We start from the raw sequence: 25,590 nt of genomic DNA on the forward strand, positions 1-25,590 counted from the left end.
GTAAGTGTGAGCATGCCAGCATCTCTTGCTACTGCAGAGGAAGTCCAGTGCATGTGCTGCTTTGTGCGTCTGCTTAACATGGATACTGGGGAATCAAACCCGGACTGGCGGGCTTTGCAAGCAAATGCCTTTAATGATTGAGCCATCTCTCCAGCCCCCTCTTTTCTTTTATAGTTTTTATTCATGTATTTTATTTAGAGAGAGAGAGGGAGGAAGACAGAGAGAGAGAGATACAGAGGGCCTCCAGCAAATGCAAGCTCCTGATGCATGAGCCACCCTGTGCATCTGTCTTATGTGGGCCCTGGGGAATAGAACCTGGGTTCTCAGGCTTCATAGAGGCTTTAATAGGCAAGTGTCTTGGCTGCTAAACCATTTCTCCAGCCCATCTTTTAAATTTCATTTATTAATTTGCAAGCAGAGAGAGAGACAGAGAGATGGGGTGGGAGGTGGGGAATGGGTGCACCGGGGCCCTTAGCCACTGCAAAAGAACTCCAGATGCATGTGCTACTTTGTGTATCTGGCTTTATGTGGGTACTGGGGAATTGAACCTAGGTCCTTAGACTTTGAAGGCAAGTGCCACTAAGCCATCTCTGTAGCCCTTTCCTTTCTTGTTGAGACAGGTTCTTAGTATGGCCTGGAACTCACTATGCTTGCCTCAAACACAGGGCAAAGCTGCTCTCAACCTCCCAAGACTGGATTATAGGCATGCACCACACCCAGTTAATCTTCTAAACATTTAACAGTCTGAAGGAAATTAGTGTAGATTAGAAAAAAAAAAAATAGGGCTGAAGAGATGGCTCAGCAATTAAGGCACTTGCCTGCAAAGCCCAATGACCTGAGTTCAATTCCCTAGTACTTTATGTAAACTCAGGTGCACAAAGTGGCCCATGCCTCTGGAGTTCATTGGCAGTGGCTGGAGGCCCTCGTGTGCCCATTCTACCCACCTCCTCTCCTTGTAAATAATAAATAAAATATTTTTAAATATGGGCTGGGGAGATCGCTCAGCCATTAAAGGCACTTGCTTACAAAGTCTGGTTTGACTTCCCACCACCCACATAAAGCCAGATGCACAAAGAGGTGCACATGTGTTTGCAGTGGCAAGATGCCCTGGACGCCCATCCTCTCTCTCTCTGGCTCTCCTTGAAAAGAAATAAAAATATTTTAAAAATTTTCTCTAGTGGACAATAGCAGGGCTGAAATTACCTTCATTTACTTTTCTGAGGTAGGGTCTCACTGTAGCCCAGGCTGACCTGGAATTCACTCTGTGGTCTCGGGATGGCCTCCAACTCAGTGATACTCCTATCTCTGCCTCCTGAGTGCTGAGATTAAACGTGTGTGCCATCATACCCGGTGGCTTACAGAACTATTTCAGGGCTGCAATAATTGATCTAGAATTCACTGGGTCTGTGTTATTTGGCCACCAAGCCTGGAGACTTTTTTGTTGTTGTTGTTTGTTTTTAATGACAGGATCTCACTCTGTAGACCAAATTGGCCTTGAGCTCCTGATCCTCTAGCCTAGACCTCCCCAATGCTGTGATTACAGGCATGAGCCACCACTCCTGGGTTCATTTGTGATTTTTACAGAAAGTCACAGAGTCTATTTTTCTTTTGCAATGCTGGGACTTGAACCCAGGGCCTGTGTATTCTAGACAAACTCTACCATTGAGCTATATCCCCAGTTCCTAATATCCACCGCAGTCCCACAATGCCAGGGACTGAATCCAGGTCTTACAAATGCTGGGCAAGCATCCAGCCACTGAGCTGAAATCCCAGCATGAAAGTCTACTTTGGGGAGGGGAGTTTTGTTCTCACAGTAGCCCAGGATGTCTTGGAACTTCCTCTGTACTGCAGGATAGCCTCTGACTCCCACCTCAGCCTTCTGAGATCTAGGATTTAAAGCATGTGCCACCATGCCTAATTCAAAATCTGTTTTTATTTTTCTTGTAAGGATGATAGTTTGGGGCTTTTAACAATATTTTTATTGAGATGGAGAGATGGCTTAGTGGTTAAGATGCTTATCTGCGAAGCCTAAGCACCCAGGTTCAATTCCCCAGAACCCATGTAAGCCAGATGTACAAGGTGGTGCATTTGTCTAAAGCTTGTTTGCAGTGGCACAACTGTTCTTTGGATATATATCTGCTCCTTTAGCTCTCTCCAATAAATAATGAGACACACACACAGAGAACATGTGTGAATATGAACACACAGGGCCTCTCACCCCGCCAGTGGACTTCAGACACATGCTCTACTTGTGCATCTGACACTGTGTGAGTACTGGGGAATCGAACCCTGGCCAGAGGGCTCTGCAATCAGGCATCTTCAACAGCTGAGGCATCTCTTCAGCCCTTATGTTTTTTTAAGGTCGCGTCTTACTCTCTAACCCAGGCTGACCTAGAATTCACTATATAGTCTCAGGCTGGCCTTGAACTCATGGCAATCCTCCCACCTCTGCCTCCGAATACTGGAATTAACGGTATGTGCCACCACACCCGGCATTTTTCTTGTTTCTTTTTAAATTTATTTGGGCTGGAGAGATTGCTTAGTGGTTAAGGCATGTGCCAGTAAAGCCAAAAGACCCTGGTTCAGTTCCCCAGGACCTATGTAAGCCAGATGTACAAGGTAACGCATGTGTCTGGAGTTTGTTTGTAGTGGCTGAGAGCCTTTCTCTCTCCCTCTCTGTGTTGTGTCTTTCTTTTTCTGCCTCTTTCTCTTTCTCAAACAAATAAATAAAAATTTAAAAATTATTTATTTATGAGACAGAGAGAGGGAGGGGGAGAGAGAGAGAGAGAGAGAAGAGAGAGAGAGAGAGAGAGAGAGAGAGAGAGAGAGAAAGAATGGGCACACCGGGGCCTCAGCCACTGCAAATGAACTCCAGACACCTGCCCCACTCTGTGAATCTGGCTTACGTGGGTCCTAGAGAATCAAACTTGGGTCCCTAGGCTTTGCAGGCAAGTGCCTTAACCACTAAGCCGCCTCTCCAGCCCCCCCCTTGTTTTTGACTTCTTGAGACATGGTTTCACTACACAGTCCAGGCAAGCTTGGAACTCACTGTGTGCCTGGGGCTGGGCTCCCGTCTCAGCTTCCTGAGTGCTGGATGACAGGCATAACTCTCTGATCATTAAGGAACAAGAGGCTCTTGTGTGGAGTTTCCCACCAGTCTCCCAGCTCATGCGGGGGATGCGCTTATCATCTGCAGAGTGGTCTGTGTAATCCCTCTGACAGGGTTCTTGTTTCTTTTTTTTTGTTGTTAACTTTTTTTCTTGACAACTTCCATAATTATAGATAATAAACCATGGTAATTCCCCCCCACTTTCCCCTTCACAGATCCACCCTCTGTCATGTCCCTTCCCCTTCTCAATCAGTCTCTCTTGTATCTTTTTTTTTTTTTTTTTGAGGTAGGGTCTCACTCTGGTCCAGGCTGACCTGGAATTAACTCTGTCATCTCAGGGTGGCCTTGAACTCACGGCGATCCTCCTACCTCTGCCACCCGAGTGCTGGGATTAAAGGCGTGCGCCACCACGCCCGGCTCTCTCTTGTATCTTGATGCCATCATCTTTTTCCTCCTATTCCCTGTGACAGACAGTTTTCTTCTGTCCCACTCTGGGTCAATGTCACTGAGAACATAGTGTGCCTTGGGCAAGATAAGATTGCATTGCTTAAGTCTTCCTCCTCTGCTCTACCCTCACAGGAGAAGCAAAGAACCGAAAATATAACCCATCAAGTTTCCATAGGTTTAACTTGTATGGAGCCCCAACGCCACATTTTAATGATGGACGGACCATGGCAAGAAGCTTATATTGGCTCCATGAACTCCAGATGTAAGTGTGCTGATCCCTTGTTCAGGCACAGGATAGTTCCACTTGTTAGTTATTAGACTTGGAAAAAATTCTTCCAACCTTTAATCCCAGCACTGGGGAGGCAGAGGTAGAAGGATTGCCGTGAGTTCGAGGCCACCCTGAGACTATGTAGTGAATTCCATGTCAGCCTGAGCTACAGTGAGGCCCTACCTAGAAAAACCAAAAAAAAAAAAAAAAAAAAATCCTTGCAGATATTTTATTTATTTGCAAAGAGAGGGGTGGGGGAGGAGGGAGAGAGAGAATGGGTGTACTGCTGCAAATTAACCCCAAAACCATGCATTTCTTTGCACATCTGGTTTTCCATGGGTACTATGGAATTGAACTTGGGCTGCAGTCTTGATAAGCAAGTACATTTAACCACTGAGCCATCTATCCAACTCTTCTTTCTTCTTTTTTTTTTAAAGTTTAATTTATTAGTGAGTCTGGGTACACCAGGGTTTCTTGCCACTACAAAAAAAAAACTTCCAGATACATGCACCACTTTGTGCATCTGGCATTATGTGAGTACTGTGGAATTGAATTGTTATCATCAGGCTTTGCAAGCAAGTGACTTTAACTGCTGAGCCCTTTCCAAACATTTTTTTTTCGAGGTAGGGTCTCACTCTAGCTCAGGCTGACCTGGAATTCACTATGGAGTCTCAGGGTGGCCTCGAACTCACGGCGATCTTCCTACCTCTGCCTCCTGAGTGCTGGTATTAAAGATGTGTGCCACCACGCTCTGCATACCTTTTTTTTTCGTTTTCAAGGCAGGGTCTCACTCTAGCCCAGTCTGACCTGGAATTCACTGTGTAGTCTCAGGCTGGCCTAGAATTTAGGGTGATCCTCTTACCTCTGCCTCCTGAGTGCTGGGATTAAAGGCGTGTGCCACCACACCTGGCCCAACCCTTTTAAAAAATTTATTTATTTATATGAGAGAGAAGTGGCCTGGCTTATGTAGGTACTGGGGAATTGAACCTGGGTCCTTAGGTTTTGTAGGCAAGCGCCTTAACCACTAAGCCATCTCTCCAGTTCCCAAACCTTTTTTATTTTTTCCAATCCTCTTTGAAATTAAAATTTTTGTTTGCTTTTTGAAACAGGGTCTTACTCTAACTCAGGTTCGCCTCGAACTCACTCTGGTCTTGAACGTACAGCAATCCTTCTACCTCAGCCTCCCCAGAGTTGGGATTAAAGACGTGCACCACGGGGTTGGAGAGATGGTTCAGCAGTTAAGGTGCTTGCCTGCAATGCCCATGAACTCGGGTTCAATTCCCCAGTATACACGTAAAGCCAGATTCACAAACTGGCGTGAGCATCTGGAGTTCGTTTGCAGTGGCTGGAGCCCCTGGTGTGTCCATTCATTCTTTCTCTCTGCTTTCAAGTAAATTAAAAAATGCTTAAAGATGTGAACCGCTACGTCTGACTTTGCTTTTGGGTTTTTGAATTTAATTTTGTTTTAACTTTTATTTATTTCTCTCTCTCTCTGTCTGTGCTTCAAAGTCTCTTGCTACTGCCAGTGACCTCTGGATGCATGAGCCACTTTCTGTTCTCCTCTTTACTCGGGTGTCGGTTTTGCAGACCAGTGTCTCTTTGACTACTAATCCACAACCCCCATTAGATATACATATATATGTTTTGTTATATGTATTATATCAGGTTATACTCTTTTATCCCCTCTACATTTAATTGTAATTTTATTTTTTTGTGGCATTTGGATTTTTCTAGGCAGAGCCTTACTCTAGGCCAAGCTGACCTAGAACTCACTCTGTGGCCCCAGGGTGTCCTCAAATTCACAGTGACCCTTATACCTCTGCCTCCTGGGCTCTGGGACTAAAATGCCTAACCTTTTTTTTAATTAAAAATTTTTTTGGGGGGGCTGGAGAGATGGCTTAGCAGTTAAGCACTTGCCTGTGAAGCCTAAGGACCCTGGTTCGAGGCTCGACTCCCCAGGACCCATGTTAGCCAGATGCACAAGGGGGCACACACATCTGGAGTTCGTTTGCAGTGGCTGGAAGCCCTGGCACGCCCATTCTCTCTCTTGCTGTCTGTCTGTCTGTCTGTCTGTCTCTCTCTCTGTTGCTCTCAAATAAATAAATAAATAAAAATAAACAACAACAAAAAATTTTTTTTTGAGGTAAGGTCTTGCTCTAGTCCAGGCTGACCTAGAATTCACTATGTAGTCTCAGGCTGGCCTTGAACTCACAGTGATGATCTTCCTTTCTCGGCCTCCCCAGCGGTGGGATTAAAGGCATGAGCTACCACACCTGGCTATTTTATTTTTTTTTCTTTTTATTTATTTGAGGGAGAGAGAGAGAGAGGGAATGATTGGGCATGCAAGGGCCTCCATTCACTGGAAGTGAACTCCAGATGCGTGTGCCATCTTGTGCATCTGGCTTATGTGGGCGTTGGGGAGTTGAACCTGGATCCTTAGGCTTCTCAGGCAAGTGTCTTAACCACTAAGCCATCTCTTCAGCCCTAATTTTTTCTTTTAATATTTGAGACTGGATCTTTCTTTGTAGCAGAGACTGGTTGGCTTGGAACTTGTTATGTGGTCGAGAGTGGCCTTGAACTTTTATAACAGAGGATGGCTTCATCTCCTGATACTCCTGTCTCTATCTCCCAAGTGCTGGGATTAACAGGCACGCTCCCCGATCCTGGTTTATGTGGTGTAGGGGAGTGAACCCAGTGATTCCTGAGTGCTAGTAAGCTCTCTTTCTACCAGTGGAGCTTCTCCTCCAGTCCTTATAGATGATTTTCACTGTCAACTCTTTTTAAAGTTTTTATTTATTTATTTATTTGCAAGCTGGTGGGGGGGCAAAAAGAAGAGAGAATGGGTGCACCAGTGCCTTAACCACAGAGCCACCTTTGCAGCCCAGCTCTGTTTTTCATTTTTTAAAAATATTATTATTAGCTCTGGCATGGTGGCACACGCCTTTAATCCCAGCATTTGGGAGGCAGAGGTAGGAGGATTGCTGTGAATTCAAGGCCACCTTGAAAGTATACAGTGAATTCCAGGTCAGCCTGAGCTAGAGTGAGACCCTACCTCAAAGAGGGGTGGGGGAATGAATATGGGCATGCCAGGATCTCCAGCCACCGCAAAGGAACTCCAGATGTGTGTGCCACTGTGTGTATCTGGCTTTATGTGGGTACTGGAGAGTTGAACTCTGGTCCTTAAACAGGCAGGTGCTAAGTGCCTTAACCACTGCTCAGTCAATCCATCCTGCAACTCCTATTTATATACATTTTTTTTTTTGTTGTTGTTGTTGTTTCTGTTTTGACCTAGGGTCTTACTCTAGCCCAGGCTGACCTGGAATTCACTATGGAGTCTCAGGGTGGCCTTGAAGTCGGTGATACTCCTACCTCTGCCTCCCAAGTGCTGGGATTTAAGGTGTGCACCACCATGTCCAGCTTATCTACATTTTGGTCCTTAAACTGCCACTGTTTTATCAGACTTTACTTTTTCTACACATCTCAGCAAATGAGATGAATTACTTTCTAGTTTTTCTGTTTCTCCACAAGGTGTCACTCTTCTCCAGACGTTAATTCAGCCCTGTTTCAATAGTACAGGAAATACTTTTTATTTATTTATTTTTATTTTTAAATTTTTATTTATTTATTTATTTGAGAGTGACAGACAGAGAGAAAGACATGGAGGGAGAGAGAGAGAATGGGTGCGTCAGGGCTTCCAGCCTCTGCAAACAAACTCCAGACGCGTGCGCCCCCTTGTGCATCTGGCTAACGTGGGACCTGGGGAACCGAGCCTCGAACCGGGGTCCTTAGGCTTCACAGGCAAGCGCTTAAACGCTAAGCCATCTCTCCAGCCCCTATTTATTTATTTTTAATTTATGTAAGAGAGAGAGAGAGAGAGAGAGAGAGAGAGAGAGAGAGAGAGAGAGAGAGAATAGGCGAGCCAGGGTCTTCAGCCACTGCAGTAGAAGGCCAGATAATGCGCACAAGTGCAACATTGCATGCTTGCGTCTGGTGACCTGGAAATGCGCGCATGCATTCTTAGGCTTCTCAGGCAAATCCCTTAACCACTAAGCCATCTCTCCAGCCCGGGAAAAACTTTTAAAGGCAAATAGAGGGGCTGGAGATACAAAAGTGGCTCATGCTTCTGGAGTTCATTTACAGCAGCTGGAGGCCCTGGTGTTCTCTCTCTCTCTCTGTAGTTCTCTGCTTGTCAATAAATAAAATACATCTTTTGTTTGTTTTCCCAGGTAGGCTCTCACTCTTGCTTAGGCTGACCTGGAATTCACTATGTGGTCTCAGGGTGGCCTCGAACTCACAGCGATCCTCCTACCTCTGCCTCCCGAGTGCTGGGATGCCCATTTGTTGTTTTTATTAAAATATATATATTTTAGAGCCAGGTGTGGTGGTGCACACCTTTAATCTCAGCACTCGGGAGGCAGAGGTAGGAGGATCGCCGTGAGTTCGAGGCCACCCTGAGACCACATAGTGAATTCCAGGTCAGCTTGGACTAGAGTGAGACCCTACCTTGAACACCCTCTCTACCCCCAAAAAAGAAACAACAAATGGAGAGGCTGGAGATATGACTCAGTGGTTAAAGGTGGTGCTGGCCTTCAAAGTCTGATGGCCCAGATTCAGTTCCCTAGCACCCATGTAAAGCCAGATGCACAGGAATGGCTCATGCATCTGGAGTTCCTTTGCAGTAGCAAAAAGTCCTGGTGTGCCCATTTTTTTTCTCTCTCTCTTCTCTCTCTCTCTGCTTGCAAATAAATAAAAATAAAATAAAATAAAGCAAACAGAATGTGAAGACTCTAATGTTCATTGTTTTTAGTCTTATCGAAACTATAGGGAATTTATTAATTCAAATATTATTAAATAATAGTGTTATAATTTTATGGTTGTCAAAAGAAACTATTATTTAATCACTAACATGGATGTTATAGTTACATAACAAATAATTGGCAAAACAGGGGCTGGAGAGATGGCTTAGAGGTTAAGCGCTTGCCTGTGAAGCCTAAGGACTCCGGTTCGAGGCTCGGTTCCCCAGGTCCCACGTTAGCCAGATGCACAAGGGGGCGCACGCGTCTGGAGTTCGTTTGCAGAGGCTGGAAGCCCTGGCGCGCCCATTCTCTCTCTCTCCCTCTATCTGTCTTTCTCTCTGTGTCTGTCGCTCTCAAATAAATAAATAAATAAATAAATAAATAAATAAATAAATTAAAAAAAATTGGCGAAACAAAATCTCCTAGTCCTGGTAATACAGCTATCATTACCATTTTCTTTTAAAATATTAAAAAAATACTTTTATTTATTTGCAAGCAGAGATTAACAGAAAGAAAGAGACAGATGGGGAATGGGCATGCCAGGGCCTCTGGCCACTGCAGAAGAGCTCCAGATGCATGCGCATTTTGTGTATCTGGCTTTATGTGGGTACTGATGAATCAAACCAGGGTCATTAGGCTTTGCAAGCAAATGCCTTAACCACTGAGTCATCTCTCTACACTGCAAACAAGCAACTCTAACCACCGAACCATCCCCTTGGCCCCAAGAAGAGATTTGAGCTGAGGTTGCAGCATAGGGCTTGGTAGGAGAACTGGTGCTTAGCAAAAGGCAAGTATGCACTCCAGGACGTGCACTTCTCAAGAGTCATGCTTAAGCCAGGCATGGTGGATCTGCCTTTAATCCCAGCACTTGGGAGGCAGAAGTAGGAAAATCATTATGCGTTCGAGGCCACCCTAAGACTACATAGTGAGTTCCAGGTCAGCCTGGGCTAGAGCAATATACTACTTCAAAAAACCAAACAGAAAAATAATAAAGTCATGTTTAAAAAGCTGCTAAGGAACTGTTTTCTTTTTCTTCCCCAGTAAATGAAAGCACAGTTGGTTCCCGAGAGCCTTTAAACAGAGTGTAGCCAATAAAGTCAAAACACAGGCAGGCTTTATTTCTCAAATTGTTCTCTTAAACTACCATCTGTCATTTCAAGGCTCAGACTAGGGGCTGGAGAAATGGCTGATCAGTTAAGGCACTTGCCTGTGAAGCCTAACAACCTGGGTTAGATTCCCCAGTACCCACATAAAGCCAGATGCACAAAATGGCACATGTGTCTGGAGTTCGTTTGCAGTGGCTAGAGGCCTGGTGCGCCCATTCTCTCTCTGCTTGTGTCTCTTCTCTCTGGCTCTGTGTACAGATAAGTAAATAAAAATATTAAAAAAAAAGAGCTCAGATGAGCAATGAGCCACTCCCTCAAGGGCTGTTTCTTTGGAGTCTTAGCCTTCTTCCTTTGGTAGTGGCAGTGACTGGTGGAGTTCCATTTGGGGGCAGGTTTTTTCAGAGGTAGGGTCTCACTCTAGCGCCAGTGGACCTGGAATTCACTACATTGTCTCAGGCTGGCTTTAAACTCACAGCAGTCCTCTTTCCTCTGCCTCCTGAGTGCTGGGGTTAAAGTCGTGGCCCACCTTGCCTGGCTTGGGGAGTTTTTTTTAATATTTTATTTTTCTTTACTTATGGGGGGGGGGAGAGAGAGAGAGAAAGGGAGAGAGAGGGAGAGAACGAGTGAGCATGGGCATGCCAGGGCCTCCAGCTGCTGCAAATGAACTCCAGACACATGCGCCCCATTGTGCTTCTGGCTTATGTGGGTCCTGGGGAATCGAACCCGGCTTCTTTGGCTTTGCAGGCAAGTGCTAAGCCATCTCTCTAGCCCCTTGGGCAGTTTTTATACATGTACATCATTTATTTTAATCATATTTAATCCCATGACCTTCTCTTGTCCTCCTCCTTCCTGCTGAAGACCTTCTTCCTCTCATCTAGTCCCATCTCTACTTTGAAGTACTTTGTTTTATGTATCTATTTATTAATTCATTTTTTGTTTTGTTTTTGGTTTTCTTGCTCTCAACTAGTCCCATTTCTACTTTGATTTATGTATTTATTTATCAATTCATTTTTGTTTTGTTTTTGGTTTTTATTTTTAAAATTATTTTATTTATTTGAGAGAGGGAGAGTGGCAGATAGAATGAGTATGCCAGGGCCTCTAGCCACTGTAAATGAACTCTAGACACATGGATCATCTCTTCCTCCCAAGTGCTGTTATTTATTTCGTTGAGAGACAGGAGGGGAGGGGGAGACAAGGAGTGAGTGTGGGGGTGCCAGGGCTTCTAGCCCTGTGAACAAACTCCAGAGGCATGTGCCACTTGCTGCATCTCACTTTATGTGGGTACCGTGGAATTGAACCTGAGCCGTCATGCTTTGCAATGAAGTGCCTTTAACCACTGAGCCATCTCTCCAGTCCATCCCCACAGTATATTTTGCAGCCAATAATATTTTACATAATAAAGATACCTAGCAATGTTCTAATTTCTCAGGAAAAGAGGAGCTAAAGTTGTATCCCAGAGATTTGACGACTTCAAAGAAAAGTTTCAACATAAACTTGGAAGAGATTTAGATCCGTAAGTTCACCACTGACTTGGTGTTGCAGGGGCCTTTGCTTCAAATTGAAAAATACCCTGTGGTAAACGTTCATTTGTGCTCTTCCACGTCATGTCTGCTCAGTAAGGAGGACCTCAGCATGTGGGCCTCGGGAACAGGGAGCTCGGAAAGATGGAGCAGGCATTTGGAGAAGTGGGAGGATTCATTTTTTAAAAATATATTTATGTATTTATTTGTAAGGGGACAGAGAGAGAGAGAGAGGAAGAGGGAGAGAAAGAGAATGAATATGGGCACACAAGAACCTCCAGCAAACTCCAGATGCATATGCCACTTTGTGCATCTGGCTTTATGTGGGTACTGGAGAATTGAACCCGGGTTGTTGGGCTTTGCAGGCAAGTGCCTTGGCCACTGACCCATTTCTCAAGTCCAGGAGTTATTTTTTTATTGAGAAACAGAGATGGATAGATGTATGTATGTATGTATGTATGTATGTATGTATGTATGTATGTATGGAGAGAGAGAGAAAAAGCATGTCAGGGTCTTCTGCCTGTGCACAGGAACTCCACAGGCATGTGCCTCTTTGTGCATCTGGCTTTACCTGGGTAGTGGGGAATTGAACGTGGGCCATCAGGCTTTGCAGGCAAGTGCCTTAACTGATGAGCCATTACCCCAGCCCAGAAGAATTATAGGAAGCTCTATTCCTAGGACACCAGATATGTAACTACATACCTTGGTGATTTTGCTCGAGAGTATTTTCTTGTTTTTGGTGAGAGGTGCTTCAGTGACGGCAGTGAAAGCATGCTCAGCCACTGTTAATACAAAAACTCTCACACGGAAGATCTTGTGGAGAACTTTCCTTTGATCTCCCTAACTTGTCCATAGGAGAAAGTGTTGGCTCCTAAAGACCAATGCCAAATGTATTTTAAACTCCAGGGATGATGTGTGGTGTGTATGTTCCCTAAAAGACTGTTTTCCTTGCCAGCATTGCAGACACAGTGAATGTCCCCTCAGACTACACATTTGGAGCTTGCTTCCTTCCAGAGGAGTATGGTAAGTGTACAGATTCTTTTCTATATTTTATTTTTATTTATTTATTTATTTATTTGACAGAGAGGGGGAGGGAAAAAGAGAAAATGGGTGTGCCAGGGCCTCCAGCCACTGCAAATGAAATCCAGACATGTGCGCCCCCTTGTGCATCTGGCTAAATGTGGGTCCTGGGGAACTGAACTGAACCTGGGTTCTTTGGCTTTGCAGGCAGGTGCCTTAATTGCTAAGCCATCCTTCCAGCCCCAAATTTTCTTCTAGACAAATAAACACAATAAAAAAATCTCCAGAAAATAGCTATGCATGGTGGTACATGCTTTTAATCCCAGCCCTCGCTCAGGAGGCGGAGGTAGGAGGATCACTGCGAGTTTGAGGCCGTCCTAGGACTACAGAGTGATTTTCAGGTCAGCCTGGGCTACAATAAGATCCTACCTGAAAGAAAAACCCAAAATCAAGATCCCTTGAAAGTGCTGCATGTGGTGTTTTTGCTGCCTCTGGCAGTGTACTAAATAAAGCTTTATTTCCATTGAAGAAAGAAATCTCAGGGCTGGAGAGGTGGCTCAGTGGTTAAAGATGCTGCATTCAAAACCTGATGGACTGAGTTTAATTCCCCAGTGCCTGTATAAAGCCCATTGCACAAAGTGGTGCATGCATCTTGAGTTTGTTTGCAGTGGCAGGAAGCCTTGGCATGCCTGTTCTCCCTCCCTCCCTCTCTCTCTCTCTGTCTAGTCTCTCTCTCTCTTCTTTTTTTTTTTTTTTTTTTTTTTGGTTTTTCGAGGTAGTGTCTCACTCTGGTCCAGGCTGACCTGGAATTAACTCTGTAGTCTCAGGGTGGCCTTGAACTCACGGCGATCCTCCTACCTCTGCCTCTCGAGTGCTGGGATTAAAGGCGTGCGCAACCACGCCCGGCTCTCTCTCTCTTCTTGCAAGTAAGTAAGTCTGAACTACATGAGATCCCATCTCCAAAAACCAACAGTATCAGATGATATACAAGTTTTTGGCTGTTTCTTTTTAAATATTTTATTTATTTATTTGAGAGAGAAGAGAGACAGAATGGGCAGGCCAAGACCTCCAGCCACTGCAAATGAACTCCAGATGCATACACCACCTTGTGCATCTGGCTTGCATGGGTACTAGGGAGTCGAACCTGGGTCCTTAGGCTTGTCAGGTAAATGCCTTAACCACTGCTGAGCCATCTCTCCAGCCCTATTTCTTTTCCTTTTTAAATTTTTTAAATTTATTTGAGACAGAGAGAGGGAGAGAAAGAGAGTATGGGCACACCAGGGTCTCTAGCCACTGCAAAGGAACTCCAGATGCATGTGCCATCTTATGCATCTGGCTTATGTAGGACCTGGAGAATTGAACCTGGGTCCTTAGGCTTTACCGGTAAGCACCTTAACTGCTAAGCCATCTCTCCAGGCCTATTTATTTGTTTTCTATTCATAGAGGTTGCTAGGTCTCTCAGGAGGGAGATATCATGAACAGAGTTAAAATTCCCAGGATACTATTTTTCTTCCTTCAATAGGTGCCGGTGACCTCATCCACCATAGACTTCCAGGGGAGTGTCTTCGCGGGAAGGACCGGCAGAGAGCCCAGGTCTCCGCAATTCGCCATCACCTGAAGAAGTTTAATCACGAAAACTTTGACACCTTGCTGGCTGCCTTCAGGCACTACGACAAGGCCAGTACTGGAGCAGAGCTTTGGTGGTGGTGGTGGGGGGGGCGGGGGGCTCAGCATGGGGAACAAAGCCCCATAGACCAGAACAGGTCAGGGGTCAGCCTGGGCTTCCACATCACGTCCATTTGTCTTTGCACGTTTACTTGAAGTGCAGCATGTCATTTTCTGTATGTCCTGTGGCTTTGATTCTGCTTAGATGCAGACCTAGGAAGCAACGGATGTCCTTATTGTCATTTGGCCTTTAAGAAGGATTTCCTGGGGTGGAGAGATGGCTCAGGGCTTGCCTGAGAAGCCTAAGGATCCACGTTCAACTCTCTAGTACTCAAGTAAGCCAGAGGCACAAGGTGGCACATGTGTTTGGAGTTCTTTTGCATTGGCTGGAGGCCCTGATGTGCCCTTTCTCTCTCTATCTGCTCCCCTCTCTCAAATAAATAAAACAACAAATCAAAGCATAACCAAACAAAATATTTTTTAAAAAGAAGGATGTGCTAACCATGGTGTCAATTAGTTGCTGTCAAAGTGTGGGCCTCTGCCATTATCAGCACTGCTTGAAAATGTGTTTGAAATGCAGTTTTTTGTTTGTTTGTTTTTGAGGTAGGGTCTGACTTTAGCCCAGGCTGACCTGGAATTCTCTATGTAGTCCCAGACTGGCCTTGAGCTCACAGTGATCTTCCCACCTTGGCCTCCTGAGCTCTGGGATTAAAAGTGTGTGCCACCACACCAAGTTGACATGCATGATTCTGAGGGCTGGTGACACACATTTTTACCCTATCAGAGGCAGAGGTAGGAAGATTGCTAGTGTGTTCTAGGGCAGCCTGGGCTAGACCCTACCTTAGAAAAAAAAGAGAGAGTTCAAGGCTAGCCTCAGTAATATGGAGTTGAAGGCCAGACTGAGCTGCAGAGTCAGGCAGGCTCTGTCTCACAAACACAAGCAAACACACCACAGAAAGGGCTGGAGAGATGGCTTAGCAGCTAAGGCCCTTGCCTGTGAAGCCTAAGGACCCATGTTCTACTCTCCAGATCCCATGTAAGCCAGACACACAAAGATGAGGCAAGTGCAAGGTCACACATGCCCACTAGGTGGCATGAGTGTCTGGAATTCATTCAATTCAGTGGTGGAGGCCCTGGCATGCCACTTCTCTCTCTCTTTTTCGCCCCCTCTCTTTCTCTCTCCCTCTCTAAAAGATTAAAATAAATTAAAAAATAAAAACACAGGGGAAATAAAAGGAGTATGGGGCTGGAGTGAAGGCTTAGCAGTTAAGGTACTTGCTTGCAAAGCCTGAGGACCCAGGTTTGATTCCCCAGTACCCATGTAAGCCAGGTTTGATTGCAGTGGCTATAGGCCCTGGCACACCCATCCTCTCTCTCTCAAATAAATAAATAAACATGAAACATTTTTAAAAGCATGTTAAAAACTCAATTATTTACCTGTTGGTTTTTTTTTTAAATATATTTTTTTTAAATTTTATTTATTTATTTGAGAGCAACAGACACAGAGAGAAAGACAGATAGAGGGAGAGAGAGAGAATGGGCGCGCCAGGGCTTCCAGCCTCTGCAAACGAACTCCAGACGCGTGCGCCCCCTTGTGCATCTGGCTAACGTGGGACCTGGGGAACCGAGCCTCGAACCGGGGTCCTTAGGCTTCACAGGCAAGCGCTTAACCGCTAAGCCATCTCTCCAGCCCTACCTGTCGGTTTTTGTTTTCAATTTTTTTTGGAGATAAGGTTTCACTCTAGCCCAGGTTGACCTGGAATTCACTGTGTAGTCTCAGGCTGGCCTTGAACTCACAGCAATCCTTCTACCTCTGCCTCCTAAGTGCTGGGATTAAAGACATGCACCACCATGACCGGCAAGTGTGTTTTACTGAAACCAGTGGGCAGTTGTAGTTAATTCTAAGATGATTTTTAAATTAATTTATTAATATGAGAGAGAGAGAGAGAGAGAGAGAGAAAGAGAGAGAGAGAGAGAGAGGGAAAGAGGCAGACAAAAAAAAAAAAAGAGTGGGTATGGGTGTGCCAGAGCCTCTTGCTACTGCAAATAAACTCCAGATGCATGAACTACTTTGTGCACCTGGTCCAGCAGGGATTGCAAACAAGTGCTTTTAACTACTGAGCCATCTTCCCAACCCTTCTGACAAGTGTTTTCTTTCTTTCTTTCTTTCTTTTTTTTTTTTTTGAGGTAGGGCCTTGCTCTAACCCAGACTGACCTGGAATTCACTTGGTAATCTCAGGGTGGCCTTGAACTCACAGTGATCTTCCTACCTCTGCTTCCCAAGTGCTGGGATTAAAGGCTGGCTTGACAAGATTTTTATACAGACATAATGAATTTTGGTCAATATCCTCAACCATTTCTTTCTTTTGTCTCTCCTCTTTCACCCCCCTTCCACTGAATCCATTTTTTTCAACCAGTCCCTCTTCAATTTTGATGTCATTTATATTTATTTTACTTATTTCTCATGGATATGATGTTGGAGGGGATGTACCAAGCTGTGACATGAATAAGAGAACCTTTCACAATAAAAGTACTTTGCTTTGAATGATTTATTTTAAACGCAGTCATAGGAAATACGATTATCTAATAGCTGTTAATTTGCTGAGTAAACCACTAGGCAGATTCCTTGTGATAAAATTAAATTAAGCAGGGAGGAAATTAGTGAGAGTTATTTAATGCTGATATGCCTCTTAAATGGTTGACTTTTAATATGTACAATGTGATGCTCAGTATCCTAAAGGAGATATTTACTGAGAAGGTAATAAGAGGTACAGCTGTAGGATATTTTTCAGATATTTGAATTTGAAACTGATGATGCACAAATTTAATGTAATAGAAAAAAATTAAAATAGAGCAGATAAACTAGTCTGTGGTGGTGCACAGCCTTAATCCCAGCACTCAGGAGGCTGAGGCAGGAGGATCACTGTGAGTTTGAGGCCAGCCTGAGACTATAAAATGAATTGCAGGTTAGTTTAGGCTAGAGCGAAACCCTACCTGAAAAAGAAATGAAAAGAAAAGAACAGAACCCCCCAAAACTCCATCATAGGACAGATAAACCCTGAAGTTTCCAAAATGAATTCTATAGTTTTGTCAAATTAATTCTATCACTTATTGAGTAGCCATAATCCTTCAAGCAATATTCTTTCCATAGTATGTAGACATTCCACTTAAGGAATTCAAAATCTAAAAACAATGTCAGCAAAACAAAAGAGACTAGTCGGAAAGAAGAAGGACTTAGTGGAGGGAGGTGGGGAAGGGAGGGAAGCGGGGACGGATCACGAGCGTGGCGTACAGGCTATATGTATGCAGGTTGTCAATGAAAAGTTTAAAAAAGTTGGGTTGGGGAGATGGCTCAGTGGTTAAAGGTACTCGTTTGCCAAACCTGACAGCCTGGGTTCAGTTTCCCAGCACCAATGTAAAACCAGGTGCACAAAATGGCACATGCATCTGCAGTTCATTTGCACCAGCAGGAGACCCTGGAGTGTCCATTCTCTCTCTGTCAAATAAATTTTAGAAAATTTAAAAGAAATGTTGAGGAGAGTTCTGGTTAGGATGGTGGCATAGGAACCACACCAAAGCAGCCTAGGGGAGAAAAAGCCAAAAAACCCCCGGAAAACACACTCTTCTACTAAAAAGTGAGGTGTATAAGAAATTACCAATGGCAGCTGAGAAGGAGGAGAGATCCAGAGCATCTGTGCCCACACAGGCGGCAGAAGCGGCTCCAGCAGGGCCACAGGGCCACAGGGCCACAGCGGCGAGGCTCAGCCTGAGCAGCAGGAAGAGCCAGGTGAGGGGATTCTCCACTCACACCGGAGCTCCATGCAAACTCAAGAAACCTGAAGGTAGGACTACCGTGAGCAACGGAGAGCGTGAGGTAGAGGATCGGGAGGGCCAGCGGGAGACGCAGAGCCACCATCCATAGCCTCCCCTCCCCACCGCCAGCACAAGCAACAGAGACTCGGGGAAGGGAGCTCATAGCACCCAGCACTGGTGGCCAGAGCAGTGATCCAGCGACCCAGTCAGCCTACTTGAACCCACAGCTCACTAAAGAGGAACCCAAACAGGAGCGCAGCATAACAGACCAAAATCATCCCAAAAGGTAAGTGGGATTACACCAGGGATGGGTCTCACTTGGTCACAAGCTGACTTGGAACCTTCAACAGACCAGCAATCTTAACCTCCTACTTGACAGGATTAAGAGTGTGGGGCAACACACAGCCTAAGGGACAGTCACTTTGTTAGGGGATCTGGTTGTTATAGTATCTACTCTTGCATAAATACTCTATGCTGTTTTTCATTGAACGTGTATATTGTTTAGTAAAATTTTAGAATCTGCCTGTATTTTGTTCCACTCAGCCTACTTGAATACTCTCATAGCAGGCAAACCCAACATCAAGGGTCACTTTTGTAGATACTCTGAGAGTCTTGAGAGCCACACCTAGCACCATAAGCTCCTACCCTGAAGATATGTAACATCAGATTGATTGATACATTGATACATCTAATAATACTGCAGCTAATTAGAAAAATCCAAGCATTAAATTAATCCAAGATGCAAAAATATGTATATTATAAGACAAGAAACACCAAAAATCAGGACAATGTAAATCTACCAAAAAGTACTAATGCATCAGAAATGACCTCCAGTGAGAATGAGTCAGAGGAAATGCCTGAGAAAGATTTCAAAAAATGATTATAAATATGCTCAAAGAAATCAAAGAGGAAATCAAAGGAATGAAAGAAGAAATTAAAGGAATCAAAGAAGACACAGGAAACCAATGTACTGAAATAAAGAGGTCAATACTGAACATAAATAAGGACATAGAAATAATAAAGAAAAACCAGTCAGAATTACTAGCAATGAAGAACACAGTCAATGAAATAAAAAACTGTAGAAAATCTCACCAGTAGAATGGATGAAGGAGAGGACAGAATATCTAAGACCAGGTGGCAGATCTAATACAGTCCAACAAAGAGAAAGACAAACTAATAGGAAAGTATGAGTGGGAATTTCAAGATATTTGGGACACTATGAAAAGATCAAACATAAGAATTCAGGGCATAGTAGAAGGAGAAGAATCTTACTCCAAAGGCATAGTAGGCATTTTCAACAAAATCATAGAAGAAAACATACCCCAAATTGTGAAAGAGGTGCCAATGCAGATACAGGAATCCTTTAGAACACCAGCCAGACAAAACCTGGAAAGAACCTCTCCTCACCATATTATAATCAAACTACCAAACATACAAACCGAAGAAAAAATATTAAAAGCAGTAGGAGAGAAAAATCAAGTTACCTACAAAGGCAAGCCCATCAGGATCAGAGCAGGTTACTCAACACAAAAGCCAGAGGGCTTGGAGTGATGTATTCCAAGTTCTGAAAGATAACAACTGTCAACGAAGTTTACTTTATCGTGCAAAGCTATCCATTCATATACACAGAGAAATAAGGACATTCCATAACAAAAGCAGGTTAAAGGAATATTTGAAGACAAAACCAGCTCTATAGTATATTTGAAAGAATCTTCCATGCTGAGGAGAAAGAAAAGCACACATATAAAGAACCTGGAGGGTGGGCTGGAGAGATGGCTTAGCGGTTAAGCGCTTGCCTATGAAGCCTAAGGACCCCGGTTCGAGGCTCGGTTCCCCAGGTCCCACGTTAGCCAGATGCACAAGGGGGCGCACGCGTCTGGAGTTCGTTTGCAGTGGCTGGAAACCCTGGCGCGCCCATCCTCTCTCTCTCCCTCTATCTGTCTTTCTCCCTGTGTCTGTCACTCTCAAATAAATAAATAAATAATGAACAAAAAATATATTTAAAAAAAAAAAAAGAACCTGGAGGGAGGGTATTACCATGGGATATTTTTTTATAACCATGGAAAATGTTAATAAAACTTAAATAAATAAAAAAAAGAACCTGGAAAAAACAAACAATACTCAAATACTAGTTAATACAAGAGAGCAAAGGTAAAACTGGAAGAACTACAAAAAAAATAGCAAAAATAAACACACACCTTTCAATAATATCACTTAATATCAACTGCCTCAATTCCCCAACCAAAAGACATAGGTTTGCAGACTGGGTTAAAAAGCAGGATCCTTCAATTTGTTGCCTCCAAGAAAATTACCTTTCTACAAAGGATGGATACTATCTTAGGGTAAAGGTTGGAAACTGGTGTTTCAAGCAAATGGGCCTAGAAAACAAGCAAGGGTTGCTATCCTAATATCTGACAAGGTATACTTCAGTCCAACATTAGTTAGGAAAGATAAAGAAGGTCACTTTATATTGATTAAGGGCACACTCCAACAGGAGGATGTTACAATCCTAAACATATATGCACCTAACATGGGGGCCCCCAAATTCATCAAACAAATGCTATTAGTACTAAGGTCATGGATAACACCAACACAGTGGTAGTGGGTGACTTTAACACCCCACTCTCATCAATTGACAGGTCATCCAGCAAAAATTAGACAGAGAGGCATCTGGACTAAATGAGGTCATAGAAGGAATGGACCTAACAGATATATACAGGACATTTCATCCAAAGGATGCAGAATATACATTCTTTTCAGCAGCACATGGAACATTTTCTAAAATAGACCATATGTTAGGACACAAAGCAAACCTTAACAAATATTGGAAAATTGAAATAATTCCTTGTAGTCTATTTGACCACAATGGAATCAAACTACAAATTAATAGCAAGAAAAGCTATAGAGCCTACACAAAACCATGGCAACTAAACAATCCACTACTAAATGATGAATGGGTCAATGAAGAAATCAAGAAGGAAATCAAAACATTTATAGAGTCAAATGCTAATGAGAACACAACATACCAAAACCTTTGGGACACAATGAAGGTAGTCCTAAGAGGGAAATTTATAGCTGTTTTGCCTATATTAAATTAGAAAGGTCTCAAGTAAATGACCTAATGCTTCACCTTAAAGCCTTGGAAAAAGAAGAACAAGGCAAACCAAAAATCAGTAGATGGGAAGAAATAATAAGGATTAGGGCAGAAATGAATGAAATAGAAACAAAAAAAAGGCAAAGAATCTATGAAACAAAGAATTAGCTCTTTGAAAGGATAAACAAGATTGATAAACCCTCAGCAAATCTGACCAAAAGAAAGAGAGAAGAGACACAAATTAATAAAATTAGAGATGAAAAAGACAGCATTACAACAGATAACAGAGAAATTAAAAAAATCATAGGGACGTGCTATAAAAACATATACTCCGCTAAGTATGAAAATCTGAAAGAAATGGATTATTTCCTTGATTTATATGACCTACCTAAATTAAATCAAGATGAGATTAATTATTTTAATAGACAATGTAACAAGTATGGAGATCCAAGCAGTTATCAAAAATCTCCCAACTAAAATAAGTCCAGGTCCAGATGGATTCACTGCTGAATTTTACCAAACGTTCAGGGAAGAACTAACACCATTACTTCTTAAGCTTTTTCTCAAAATAGAAAAAGAAGGAATCCTACCAAACTCCTTCTACAAAGCCAGCATCACCCTGATACCAAAACCAGGCAAAGATAGAACAAAAAAAGAAAAGTATAGACCAATATCCCTCATGAACATGGATGCAAAAATTCTCAATAAAATATTGGCAAACAGAATACAATAATATATCAGAAAGATCATTCACCCTGACCAAGTAGGCTTTATCCCAGAGATGCAGGGATGGTTCAACATATGCAAATCAATAAATGTAATACATTATATAAGTGGACTGAAGGACAAAAATCACATGATCATCTCATTAGATGCAGTGAAAGCGTTTGACAAAAATCTAACACCCCTTCATGATAAAAGTCCTACAGAGACTGGGAATAGAAGGAATCTCTTTTCAGATAGCATTGACCTTGGGATAACTCAGAAGGCATCATGGTGCTGGAAAGAAGTGACAGGAGTTCTCAGCACTGCAATATCTCTATCACACCTTCCAAGGCTCAGGGTCTATTGCAGAAGAGGTGGCGGAAAGAATGTAAGAGCCAAAGGAAGGGTAGGACTCCTTACAATGTGCTCCCCTCAGACACAAAATGGCCTGGATATCCATGACCTCACAGTGCCTGACACTACCTACACAAGACCATCATAAGAGGAGGAAAAGATCATAACATCAAAATAAAAGAGACAATGATTGAGAGGGGGAGGGGATATGATGGAGAATGGAGTTTCAAAGGGGAAAGTGGGGGGAGGGAGGGCAGTACCATGGGATATTGTTTGCAATCATGGAAATTCTTAATAAAAAAAGAAACATTAACAAAATATAGAAGAGTCTACCATAATTAGAGTAGCAGCGGTATGTTAGAGCATCTTGTCATTTTCAGGAAAGGCTGGAGAGATTTCTCAGTGGTTAAAGCACTTGCCTGCAAAGCCTAACAATCTGGGTTCGATTCCCCAGTACCCACGTAAAGCCAGATTGACAAAGTGGTACCTGTATCTGTAGTTGGTTTGCAGTGACTAGACATCCTGGTTCACTACCCCTCCCTTTGCTGTCCCTCTCTGTTTGCAAATAAATAAAACTTATTAAAATTTTTTTTCAGGCAGTTTGTTAGCTGACATCCCAATGCATGCTGGGAAGGAGCTCTGCTGGACGTGTTTGCAGCAAGGGCAGTAGCAATGGTTACAAATAGTGCTTCCAGAAGGGCGTGGTGCTGCTCTCCTGAACCCCAGCACTTGGGAGGCCAAGGCAGGAGGATTCAAGTTAGGCTAAGCCTACCTCAAAAAACCAGAACCCGGGGCTGGAGAGATGGCTCAGTGGTTAAGGCGCTCCCCTGCAAAGCCTAATGGCCCAGGTTTGATTCCCCAGTGTCCTCATAAAAGCCTGATGCACAAAGTGGCACGTGGACGTCCAGTTCGTTTACAGTGACTGGAGGACTGTTTCTTCTCTATCTCTCTCTGCTTGCAAATAATTTAAGATATTTTATTTATTTATTTGAGAGAGAGAAAGAGGGTGAGAGAGAGAGAGCAAGAGAGAATGGCTCCCCAGGGCCTCCAGCCACTGCAAATGAACTCCAGACACATGTGCCCCCTGTGCATCTGGCTAATGTGGGTCCTGAAAAGTCGAACCGTGATCCTTTGGCTTTTCAGGCAAATGCCTTAACCGCTAAGCTGTCTCTCCAGCTCCTGCTTGCAAGTAATTTAAAAACCAGAACCAAAGCAACAACCAAAATAAAATCTTCACAGCTAAACAAAACAGGACTTCCCCAGAAAGAGGCAGCGATTACATGTGCTCTGAAGACGCCTGGAGCAGGAGAAAGCCAAGCGACCCAGCTCACAGCTCTGCTGGGGTTTGGGCTGTTTATTATCTGTGATGTTATTGGTTTTGTGCCTGTGGCTTTTTTTTTTTTTTTTAATTATCCACAACCAGATAAAAAGACAGGGGAGGGGTGGAGAGAAGGCCACTCCAGAGCTTCCTGCCACTGCAAATGAATTCCAGACACATGCACCACCATGTGCTTCTGGCCTGATGAGAGTACTGAAGAACCAAGCATGGGCCATCAGGCTTTGCAGCACCTTTAATCTCTCTAGCCCTTGTATTGTTTTCTTTTTTTTTCTTTTCTTTAGAGAAAGAGCATGGGGGGGGGGGAGAGACAGAGAGAGAGAGAGAGAGAGAGAGAGAGAGAGAGAGAGAGAGAGAGAGAGAGGGAGAGAGAGAGAACTGGCTTATAGAGCCTCAGCCACTGCAATTAAATGCCAGCCGCTTGTGCCACCTAGTGGGCATGTGCAACCTTGCACTTGCCTCACCTTTGTGTGTCTGGCTTATGTGGTATCTGGTGGTATCTGGAGAGAGATCGAACCTGGGTCCTTAGGCTATGCAGGCAAGTGCCTTAACCACTAAGCTGTCTCTCCAGTCCTGTTCTTTTTTTTCATATTTTTATTTATTTCAGAGGGATGGCAGGGAGGGAATGGGCATGCCAGGGCCTCTAGCCACTGCAAACAAACTCCAGACACATGCACCACCATGTGCATCTGGCTTATGTGAGTACTGGGGAATTGAACCTAGGTCCATAGGCTTTGCAGGCATGCACCTTAATCTAAGCCATCTCTCCAGCCCTTAAATGTTTTTGAAATATTTATTTATTTACAAGCAGAGAAAGGATGTATGAGTGTGCCAGGGCCTCCAGCTGCTGATGAGTGCACTACTTTGTGCATCTGGCTTACATGGGTCCTGGGTAATTGAACCTGTTAGGCTCTGCAGGCAAGCGCCTTAACCACTAGGTCATCTCTCCAGCCCTTATACTGGCTTTGAGAGGGATGGAGCCTTGCTCAGGTATGATCGAGCTTTGCTTAGGGGTCACCATGCCTGACACTGGAGGACTAGATGGATGGTCACTAACTGTCCAAGCCAGTGGCTCTCAAGTGCAGACTTGACAGAAGAGCAAGTTAAACAGGGTTTATTAGCAAAACAGAGCACCTTCCAAACCAGGAGGGGTCTCAAATGGGTGGTGTGATGGTTTGATTCGGGTGTCCCCATAAACTCAGGTGTTCTGAATGCTAGGTCGTCAGCTGATGGCAATTTGGGAATTAACGCCTCCTGGAGGTGATGTATTATTGGGGCGGGCTTATGGGTGTTATAGCCAGTTTTCCGCTGTCAGTTTTTGGCACACTCTTCTGCTGCTGTTGTTCATCTGATGTTGCCCCAGAGGTGATGTCCACCCTCTGGTCATGCCATTGTTGCGCCCTGCCATCCTGGAGCTTCCCCTCCAGTCTATAAGCCAAAATAAACCCTTTTTTTCCTCACAAGCTGCCCTTGATCTGGTGATTTCTGAAAGCAGTGTGAATCTGAGTACAACAGGTAGCCATTGAATGACTTGGGTCAGTGCTTTTAATGGCCTTACCGTGAGGATGTATATTAAGTATCAAGTGGAAGTGGTTAGATTGGTTATTTGGGATGGCTGTGGGGGCTTCTGATAGGCTGGTGAGCTAGACAGAGGACTGGTTATTTGTATAGGCCAGCCAACATCCTGGAGAGTCAACATGAGTCAGGGCTTTTTTTTGGGGGGGGGGAGGGAGGTTGTCCTGTAGCCTTGACTAGCTGCCTACAAAACAGGGGCCATCTTGCCTATAATCCCTAGCATCATCACCTGAAACATGCTTTTAGAAGTGCAAGTCAGGGCTGGAGTTTGTTTGCAGTGGCTAAAGGTCCTGGTGCACCAGCTCTCTCTTTCTCTCTCATCCGCCTCTCTCTCTCTCAAATAAATAAACAGAAGTGCAAGTCAGCTGCGTTGTTCAAGGCCATTCTCAGCTGCATCGTGAGTCTAGGCCAGCTGGGTTCATGAGACACCCACCTCCCCCACTCTACTTTGAGTTCTGAGTGTCATGGTGATTGTAAGCTACCCAGTGATCTAGACACCATTGTTTTGAGCTCACACAAATAATATGTTTGGAGGCTGGAGAGATGGTTTAACAGTTAAGGTGCTTGCCTGCAAAGCCTAAAGACCCAGGTTTGAATCCTCAGTACCCACATAAGCCAGGTGCACAAGGTGGTGCATATGTCTGGAGTTTGTTTGCAGTGGCTAGAGGTCCTGGCGCACCCATTTGCTTTCTCTTTATCTGCCTCTCTCTGTCTCAGACATAGAAAGAGATTGTTAGCTTTCCTCGAAATTATTTCAGACATACAAAGAGATGCAGTGGCTG

At 44.0% G+C, this 25,590-nt stretch overlaps 1 protein-coding gene across 1 annotated transcript in view; it reads left to right on the forward strand.

Moving 5' to 3' along the window:
- Efhb (EF-hand domain family member B) overlaps positions 1-25,590 on the forward strand; it is a 71,510-nt gene that overhangs the window by 36,310 nt on the left and 9,610 nt on the right. Inside the window, exons 6-9 of the mRNA XM_045135660.1 lie at positions 3,689-3,818; positions 11,156-11,239; positions 12,202-12,269; positions 13,789-13,943. Coding sequence (XP_044991595.1) covers positions 3,689-3,818; positions 11,156-11,239; positions 12,202-12,269; positions 13,789-13,943 — 437 coding nt within the window. The remainder of the gene's footprint in view (positions 1-3,688; positions 3,819-11,155; positions 11,240-12,201; positions 12,270-13,788; positions 13,944-25,590) is intronic.

The sequence above is a fragment of the Jaculus jaculus genome, chromosome 16 (genome assembly GCF_020740685.1).
Source record: "Jaculus jaculus isolate mJacJac1 chromosome 16, mJacJac1.mat.Y.cur, whole genome shotgun sequence".
Lineage (NCBI taxonomy): Eukaryota > Metazoa > Chordata > Mammalia > Rodentia > Dipodidae > Jaculus > Jaculus jaculus.